We start from the raw sequence: 10,352 nt of genomic DNA, 5'->3' as shown, positions 1-10,352 counted from the left end.
AAGAGAAGGGGGACAAAAACTTGAGTCTCTCTTTCCATTGCTTTCTCTGAGTGAAGCCTCTCTTTGCTATAATCTTCTTTCAGTGAGCCACAATTCAGTGATGCCCACATCACATATGCTGATCTCTAATTGTGCTACAGATTCATCTACAGTACCTTATTTCATACACTGCATTCATTCAACTGTAACACCATCAGTCCTGTATTCATCAACCTTTTTTGATTTTGTCCTGTTACATTGTAGCTTATCCAGTTGACTGCAATATTGCCCTATCATCAATCTGTCCTCGCTAGCAGTGTCACTACACACCGACTCTGTTTGTAAACCAACTGGCCCATCCTCATTCCCATCTCTCTGGTTCCCATCACCCTGTCAAAATAGTTTATGCCCTCCTAAACAGCTCTAGCAAACCTGCCTACAACAATTTTGATTCCCCTCTGGTTCAGGAGTAACCTGTCCCTTTTGTACAGGTTGTACCTTCGCCAGAAGAGATCCCAATGATTCAGAAATCTGAACTCCTGCCCACTGCACCTGTTCATCAGCCACATATTTATCTGTCAAATGCTCCTCTTCTTACCCTCACTGCCACTTGGCACAGGCAGCAATGTCATTGGTTCCAATATCTGGCCACTCATCCCTCCCCCTGCCCCTTTAGGATGCCGTGAACCCGATCTGAGACATCCCTGACTCTCGTACCGAGGAGGCAACAGACCATCCGGATGTCTCTATCGCGTCCATAGAATCTCGTCTCTAGTCCTCTAACTATGTAATCTCCTATCACTACTGCAGTCCCTCTCACATCTCTTCTCTTCTGAGCCACAGCACCAGATTTCAGGTTGCTGCGGGTAGGTCGTCTCCTCAGTAGTTTCCAAACAGTATTCTTATTACTGAGGGCAATGGCTCAGAGGTACTCTACGGGATGCTCCTTTTACCTATTTTTTCTCCTGACAGTCACTCAGTTACCTGCCTCCTGCAAACAAAAGCTGAGTATCTCCCTGTCGCCCCTATCTATTACCACCTCATTCTCCTGTCCTGCAACTCTAGTTCCGTAACTCGTTCTGTGAGGAGTTGCAGCTCGGTGCAGATGTGGTTATCCGAGAGTTTGGAGGTCTCCCACAATCAGGAAGCAAGTTGGTGACCTACTCGCACCCTGATCACATTTACTAAGCACCTGAACCCATTAAGGACCTTTTTATTTTAAAACACTTCTCTAGAATCCTATTCATAGGCACCTTCCACGTCAGCCACGTGCCATTAACGTAACTACACTGTCAGCTCGACAACATGGCGCTATATAAATACAACTATGTAGCTCTTTTCCCCAGGCCCCATTGGCGCATGCGCAGACTTGCGGGAGGAGGGCAGTGCACGTGATGTTGGTCACGGGACTCCCGTGCGCAGGCACGCAAGCGCGCGCGCTGGCGCTCTGAGGACGCGCGCGGGCCCGAGCGCCGAGAGTTTGTTTTGGGTTGCCGGCCGGGCCGTATCCACCGCCAGGATGCACGATGCATACGAACCGGTGCCGATCTTGGAGAAGCTGCCGCTGCAGATCGATTGCATGGCGGCCTGGGGTAAGGTGCTGGGCCGGGGAGATCTCTCGCCTGCGGGCTAAGACTGACAGGAAGAGCAGGGGTTGGCAGGGATCCCTGTCAGGATGTTAGGAATTGGTGGATTGAGGCAAGATGGCACTACCGTTAAATAAACACCGTATACGTAGTTAAAATATCAACGCCGGTGTTGGGGGGAGGGGAGGTACGCCGAGAACAACGTTTGTGTCGCCTGGTGATGACATCATCAAAGTAACCAAACTAAAATCTGTGGGATTAGAGATGGGTTCAACTGATTCTTCCTCCGGGGTTTGGCCAGTTTACAATTTAAAACAACAATGCTGTCTTTCACCCTTAGACATGGATTTGCATGGTTTCCTCTTTAATGAAGGTGTAATGATATTCCCGCGCACCAACACATGCTAGCTGTGAGAAAAGGCTGGTGGCATCACCCTTGTCTACTGTAGTTGCCTACCTTTGGCACAGTTCCTTTCTTTGAATCTGTTTGGCCCATCCATGTTTGCTTGAAGAATACATAAAAGTTGCTGATGAACGCAGGAGGCCAGGCAGCATCTCTAGGAAGAGGTACAGTCGATGTTTCGGGCAGAGACCCTTCGTCAGGACTCTTCTCAGCCTGAAACGTCGACTGTACCTCTTCCTAGAGATGCTGCCTGGCCTGCTGTGTTCACCAGCAACTTTTATGTGTGTTGCTTGGAATTCCAGCATCTGCAGATTTCCTCGTGTTTGCTTGTAGAATAGTTTTATTTACTCCTGTTCTTCCATAGTTTCCTTGTGGCTTGATATATTCTCTGACGTGACTGTTCTGTACTCAGTTTCCCTACCTTAACAGTCAGTGAATTCAAGATCACAACCATTCTGTGTCTTTTTCAAAACATGATAGTGTATTTTCTAGTGCTTTGTTTCTGTTAGTTGGTTCTCAAACTATCCACTAACACCAAAAGATCATTTCAATGTATCCTGCCTACACCATCATGACCTTGTACACCTCTTCCAAATCTCCTCTCAGCTACCTATGTTCCAAGTACTACAAACCAGCTTCTTCAGTTCTAACCTACACTTGAAATTCCTCATTCCCAGAGCTAGTATAGCAAACCTCTAACTGTTTTCACAGCATACAGAGATGTACGTAGGATCTGAGTGAAAGGAAGAGTGTATGAAAGGGAAAGAGCTGTGGAGTGAAGGTGTTGAGTATGTCACAGATCAACTTCAATTCTGTCATCGTCATTATGAGCTGTGTGGTATGATGTGGGTGATCATGATTGTTCTTGGCAAATAGTTCTATAAAAGGGATTTGATATTCCCTTCTTCTGGGCAGCGACTTTACAACACAGGTGACCCCAGCCATTATCAATACTCTTATGAGATTGTCTGCCTGACGTCAGTGGTTGCATAATCAAGACTTATGATATGCACCAGCTGTTCATACGACTATCCACTACCTGCTCCTACGGCTTCACATGACCCTGATCAGGTGCTACACCTTGCCCAATGGTGACCTGGAGGCCAGCAGGGGGAACATGTGCTTTTGGTAGAGATGTATCTCCACCCCACCACCTAGGATTATGTGATACCAAGGCTGAAAGCTTAGCTTTTGAGGACAGGTGGTATAGACTTGCTAACTTCCTCAGATATAGAAGGTGGAAAGATGATATAATTGAGGTTCAAGTTGATTAAAGACAATGGCGTAAGATACTATTACTCTCTGGGAAATCTAGAACTAACAGCAGCTCTGTAAGTAGAAGGGGTAAGCAAGACAAATACATTTTCTGCAGAAAGAACATGGAGGTTTGGATCTGTCTTTTCCAAAATCTTATTGAGGCTGAGAAATTAAAACAAATATTACTGATTTTTCTATATGTTGTTGGTTTGTGTTAAGCAGTCAGGATAGATAGATAGAGATGCAGATTAGGTAAGATTTAACTGAATTGTAGAATGTACTCAAGGACAGCTTAAGCTGTTGCTATATTCCTTCCTGTCATTCTGCTGTGTTCCAATAGCATCATGTACACATTAAACCGGGACTTTAAAATCTTCTGCTTTAAAATAATTCTCAGTGGTTCTCTTAGCTATTTTTCATTACATTGTGTACTTCTATAGAAACTAATGAAAAGTGAACCAGGATTTGTGGTTAAATATTCTGTCATGTTTCTGGATCAGTACTTCTTGTGTGGGCTAGGATGATGGATAAAACAACCGGGTCATTGAAACAACTTGGTGATGTATGGATGTCAACAAATACACTCAAAAACTTCTATAGTTGTTCTGTGGAGAGCATTCTGACAGACTGCATCACTGTCTGGTGTGGAGGGGCTACTGCACAGGACTGAAAGAAGCTGCAGAAGGTTGTAAATCTAGTCAGCTGCATCTTGGGCACTAGCCTACAAAGTACCCACGACATCTTCAGGGAGTGGTGTTTCAGAAAGGCAGCATCCATTTTTAAAGACTTCCAGCACCCAGGGCATGCCCTTTTCTCACTGTTACCATCAGGTAGGAGGTACAGAAACCTGAAGGCACACACTCAGTGATTCAGGAACAGCTTCTTCCCCTCTCCTGATTCCTAAATGGACATTGAAGCTTTGGACACTACTTCACTTCTTTTAATATACAGTATTTCTGTTTTTGCACATTTTAAAAAAATTATTTAATATATGTAATTGATTTACTTGTTTATTATGTTTTATTTAATTTTTTTTCTCTCTCTCTCTGCAAGATTATGTATTTCATTGAACTGCTGCTGCTAAGTTATCAAATTTCACGTCACATGCCAGTGATAATAAAACTGATTCTGATTCTAGCAATTCCTTTAGTCAAGTGGTTCTCAACCTTTTTCTGCTTGTGGCTTGCTCTCTTCTGATTTTCATTTTCCTCTGTGGCCCCACCCTCTGTAGTCTCCATTAGTTTCTAAAGTTGTTTTTTTGTTGGTCAACTGTACCAACTATTTTAACATACAGTTAATATGTTTTAACAGGTTATAGTTATTATATGTTAAACGTAATGCTACAGGTGTATATGAAAACTAAAACTAAATCAAAGCTCTGAATAGCACATTTATATGCTGTATAAGATTCTTCCAAAAAAGCTCCTTATATTGTTAACTCAAAATAATCTGCAGATGCTGGGGTCAAAACAATGTTCACAACACGCTGGAGGAACTCAGCAGGTCAGGCAGCATCCGTGGAAACGATGAGTCGACGTTTCGGGCCGGAACCCTTCGTCAGGATTTGCGAAGGGTTCCGGCCTGAAATGTCGACTCATCGTTTCCACGGATGCTGCCCGACCTGCTGAGTTCCTCCAACGTGTTGTGAGTGTTCCTTATATTGTTACTTTGGATATTTAGTGAGATCCTTGCTGCTGATGCAAACTAGCGAGTTTTTGAATGTCTGGTTGCACTTGGTTAAAGATAATTGAAGATCACCTTTTTTCACAACATCAAGATGGTTGCGAGCTTTTGCTAACGGCTAAAACCACATTCAACTCCATAAAAGGAGGGAAATCCAATTAAAAACAACATTGCTTTCTCCCAGAATTCTGAAAATTTATTTTGAATATCACTAGTTATCCAAAAATTTTGCCTGCTGTGTTTGAATTTTGCTTGTGCTGTCATGTCACTCTGCCGGTCAATTTTTGTGATGCCAACGTTATTTACATTCAACCAAAATGGATCCACCACCCAGTCTGGAGTATGCATTTCCAGTAGGTCTCTGAACCGAAATTCCATATCAGTGTGCAGTTGTTTCAAATGATCATAATATACAAGAGAAAATCTGCAGATGCTGTAAATCCAAGCAACACACACAAAATCCTGGAGGAATTCTGCAAGCCAGGCTGCATCTATGGAAAAAAGTACAGTCAACATTTTAGGCCAAAACCCTTTGGCAGATTAGTATATTGATAAAATACAATCAAATCATCTTGCAATTCTATTTTAGAGTGGCCAGTGAAGGAAATTGCTTAAACTTGCAATGTCCGATATTGTTGCTAAATAGTTTTGAGTTTTCTAAGGAAAGTTTTTCCCTGGAACTGCTTGTTTAATAAATTGTTTTATCAAATATACTGTATTTGACAGGTAAAATATGTCACACTTGGCAGTGACAATTTGTTCTCCAAGCTACTTATCACTTAGAAATGCTACAATATTATCCCAAAGTACAACAAAGCGAAGAAGACTTTTTGATTACTACTAGATCTCTGAGAGAGTTACTGGTAGATACAAAGCAGCTTCTTTATTCGACAAAACAAGGTACAGCAGGCATCTTACGGAGACGCTTTTGGTAGAAAGGTCTGCTGGCCCGGTGTGGGGCTCGATATTTATTTGCTAAACACAAAGGACAATTGCATATTTACAAGTATAGAGAATGCTTTCTTTTGGAGCTACATACAAACTTCACACCTTCTGATCTGCATCCATCCCACAGGCGCCAGCAGCGTCTGGATTGGGCTTTCAGGAATCCATTGTTCCAAACTAAATCCACAATACATTTATTTGGTATTTTACGTGCTAAACATAAAGGACAATTCCATATTTACAAAGTATAGATAATGCTTTCTTTGAAACTACATGCAAACTTCACACCTTCTGGTTCACGTCCATCCCACAGACACCAGCATCGTCTGTGGACTGGGATTCACAGCTTTTAGGAAATTCATTGTTACAAACTAAATCCATAAAACATTGTCAAGAAATAGAAGACTGGTGGCCAAAGCCATTTGCTAAATGTAAATGACCTAAACCCAAAAATCACTCTTAACACTCTGTATGCATTAGTAGAGTTCAAAATCTTCTGTTTCCTCACCAAATCGTCAAAAAAGATAATCTTGAGGTGCATTTTAGGTTTCAATAGGTATATTTAATGTCAGAGAGATGTATACAATATACATCCTGAAATTCTTTTTCTTCACAAACATCCACGAAAACAGAGGAGTGCCCCAAAGAATGAATGACAGTTAAATGTCAGAACCCCAAAGCTCCCCCAGCTCTCCCCTCCCACACACAAGCAGCAGCAAAGCAACGACCTCCCCCACCAGCAAAAAAGCATCGGCACCACCACCCCCCCCCCCGCAACAACTCAAGCGTGCAGTAAAGCATCAATAAAGACACAGACTTGCAGTACCCCAAAGACTATTTGTTTGCCTGGTAATTCAACATACAAGCTCGCTGTCTCCCTAATAAGGGAGAAAGAGGTGTCCCAGTTAAGTAGCGAGAGGGGAGTCATAACAAAGCAGCTCGCTGATTTATGATGTTAAAAGTCTGTTGCGTTGCTTTTTCTGAGCTCTGTACCCGAAGAACTTTGGTCTCTGGGCACACAACCAGTTCGCTGCTTACAGTCTTCCGTCTCCCACGATACTTTAGGCAGTGGCACCGGCCTTGAATCTGCCCGCCTCCAGAGCCTGAAAATCCGGCACCCTGAAGGCGTGCTAGTCTTCCAGGCCGCGTCCTTGGCATGTCAAAAAGCAGCTGGTCGTGAGGCCCCAAGAGCAGGTCTCATTTCTGCAAAGAACCAAAGTCAGTGTGTAACTCCAGGTCAGGGTCTTCGAAAGAACCCTGAAAGGGAAAGATAGAGATATCAAAGATAGAAATGAAGCTGTTTCCAAAGATGCAAGCAAAGGAGTTGCCGTTAGGTGCCATCATCCTCCTGAGCTCTTCCTAAATGCTTTGAATTGATGAAGTTGATGGCCATTATTACAGCAACAAGGGTGTCATGCAAATATCCTCCTAATTGTTTTGAATAACAAAGTAATGATAATCACTAGCTGGTTGAGCATGTTGCAGGGTGTCCTGCAGGGCCATGTCTGTCTCCTCACTGTATAATCAGTGATTTAGGAGTGGATATGGAACTGTTGGAGCCTATGTTTTGCTGTTCGGAGACTGTTTGCGTGTTTCAGCTCAGCAGTTGAGAGGATTCCAAGAGGCAGCGTGAGTGAACCTTGTGGTGAGAAGGCTGCAGGATGGGGTGAGAGCCAATGTTCAACTCCGTATTGGAGCCTAAAGCTTCCATTGTTTGCTGATTAAAGCGACGGGTGAGATTGAAACATCGAGGGGAATGTGGAAGCTTGGAGATCATTTGGCTGCTTCAGTGCTCTGCAACCTCCTAGAGGATTCCAGGAGGCAGAGGCAATGTACGCAAACTTCACGGACGGAAGGCTGCGGGACACAAGCTATTGTTCGATTCCGTTTCACCAATTACAGCTTCCGCTGTTCACTGATTAAAGCAACAAGGAAAATTGAAGCATCGGGACAAGGGTGGAGTGTGGGCACCAGTTATGGAGAGAGAAAGGCCTGTGGCCAGGCCCCGAGGCAAGAAAGGTCTGTCCAGGTTTTCTGCAACGTGAACTATAGACTTTTCTAAAGTCTTACTGTTTTTTCATATTCTCTGTTTTCGCCTGATCTTTCTTGTTTTTTTGTGTGTGTGGTGGTGGGGTGAGGGATCAATGTGCCTGTTCCGTTTTGTTCATATTTTTGTGCAAGAGGAGGGAATTGGGGGTTGATGTGCCTGTTCCTTTCCATTTTGTGCAGGATGAGGGATGTGGGAGTTGATGATCGTGTTTCCTTTCTCTTCTTTCTTGATTTCATGGCAACCTGGAGAGGAAATGAATCTTTGAACTTTGGCAATTAGATCTTTGACTTAATGACCAATGAATTGCAATCAATTAGGATAGGCAGCAACACCTCTGCCACGGTTATTCTTAACACTAGTGCACCTCTGCCTCCTCTGCTTACTGTGTACTCGTGACTGTATGGCCAGATTCTACTTTAATTCCATCTACAGATTTGCAGATGAGTTGGAGTACAGGAAAAAGATAGCTTGTAACATAGTGTCAAGACAACAACCTTTCCTTAATCACGGGAAAACAAAAAAGCTGGTCTTTGACTTCAGGAAGGGGCAGTGGTGCACACGCTCCTGTTTACATCAACGGTGTGACTCAAAGCGTCCAGTTCCTTGCAGTGAACTTCACCAGCAGCCTGTTCTGGTCCAGCTACATAGGCGCCATGGCTAAGAAAGTTCACTAATGCCTCTACTTCCTCAGGAGGCTAAAGAAATGTGGCGTGCCCGTCAACACTTACCAATTTTTATTGATAGACCCCAGAAAGCATTCTGCCTGGATGCATAATGGCTTGATATGGCAACTGCTTTGTCTGGGACCACTAGGAGCTGCAGTGTGGTGGATACAGCTCAACACATCACGGAAATCATCATCCCCTCCGTGGACTCTAACCACACTTCTCACTGCCTCAGTCAAGCTGCCAGCATAATCAAGATCCCCACCTGCCTCTCTTATCGGGCAGAAGATCATGAGCCTGAACGTAAGTACCACCAGGCTCACGGACAGCTTTTGCCATGCTGTAAGACTATACAATGGTTCCCTAGAATGATAAGATGGACTCTTGAACTCACAATCTACCTCATCATGACTTTGCACTTTATTGTCTGCCTTTTCTGCAGCTGTTATACTTTTATTTTGCATTCTGTTATTGTTTTACCTTGTGTACCTCAAGGCATTGAGTAAGGATTTGATCTGTATTAACAATATACAAGACAAGCTTTTCACTGTTAGGTTGGTGCACGTGACAGTAATAAAACCTATTCTAATTCTGTTTTAATTATTACTTGTAATAACTGCTTAAGTATCAAAGGCATTTCAAACAAACCATTAAAGACCCCTCTGCTTTATAGCCATCGAATTTGGGCATTGGGCTTTAATTTTTCAAGCAATGAAGGATGTTTTGGGAGCTTCATCTCCTCATTGATTTATTGCAAGCCCTGCTGCTGTGAATCTTTGGGTTCATGAGGTTTCTATTCTGACTGTAGACTAGTGTGGGCGATGGGAAACTGTGGGTAGTAATTTTTGGGTTGGAGAACTGGGTCAGCAATTTCTAGCCCTTTGAGAGCATGGAGAATATATATTCTTTAACAAAAAAATGTGAGAAATATGTAGAAATACCTTAAACTTTTTTTTACTACACTGAGTCCCAAGACGATAGGTTCAAGCATTCCAGCATCTAGACATAAACTGAAAAAATGATACTTTGGAGGAATATTGGAGGTGGTATGCTGCTTTAGGTTGAAACATTAAGTGAAGGCCCAGGTTCCAGCAAGTCCTTTAAGCTGCTTTGCACATTTTATAATGCAGTGAGGTTTCCTTCAATGCCTTGACAGAAATATCTCCTTAGGCAGGTCCTTGAAGTCCATGAAAACATCCTAAGTGGGATCCACAGACCCTCTCACAGTTGGGCATGCTGAAGTTTGAAAGGGCATATAAATGAGTTGTTGAAGTCGTTGCGCACTGCTCCCACTTAGTTTCCATGCATTTATTACAGTTCCTCTTGTTTATGACAAAAGTCTTCTCAACCAAAATCACAACATCTTCTGAGCCTTGTGTACAAAATAGTTCTTAGCATAAGAACAGGATTTTTTGGCAATTGGCTAAAGCTGTTGGTATGTGTGAATTATTATTGAAAACATTTATTGTATATTCCTGGGCAAATAAAACTTTGTATTTGTGGGAAAAAAAGTTTACTTGGAGTGGTGTAGGGCCTTCTACTTTCTAAGAGTTCACTGCTGTTGTAATTATTGCTGTTTACATTCCCCCTATCCCCCATCCCACACTAGTGCTGGGGAAGTGCTGCAGGAGGTCTATGGCGCCATCTGCGACCTCAAACTCCAATGGTGTCTTTGTTGCTGGTGACCTCAATCATGGCAACATAAAAAAACAGTCCTTCTGAAGTTCTACTAGCATGACAACTTCTCAACCAGAGGATAGAATATATTAGACTTGCTTTATATC

At 43.0% G+C, this 10,352-nt stretch overlaps 1 protein-coding gene across 2 annotated transcripts in view; it reads left to right on the top strand.

Annotated features, from left to right (window-relative positions):
- The first annotated feature begins 1,389 nt into the window (after positions 1-1,389).
- vps39 (VPS39 subunit of HOPS complex) overlaps positions 1,390-10,352 on the top strand; it is a 128,547-nt gene continuing 119,584 nt past the window's right edge. For both annotated transcript variants that reach the window (XM_072264657.1, XM_072264664.1), the window contains exon 1: positions 1,390-1,571. In XM_072264657.1, the coding sequence (XP_072120758.1) occupies positions 1,499-1,571 (73 nt within the window). In that variant the 5' untranslated portion in view covers positions 1,390-1,498. The remainder of the gene's footprint in view (positions 1,572-10,352) is intronic.

Source organism: Mobula birostris, chromosome 1 (genome assembly GCF_030028105.1).
Source record: "Mobula birostris isolate sMobBir1 chromosome 1, sMobBir1.hap1, whole genome shotgun sequence".
Lineage (NCBI taxonomy): Eukaryota > Metazoa > Chordata > Chondrichthyes > Myliobatiformes > Myliobatidae > Mobula > Mobula birostris.
Note: the sequence above shows the minus strand (reverse complement) of the source record. Positions and strands in the feature narration are given on the sequence as shown.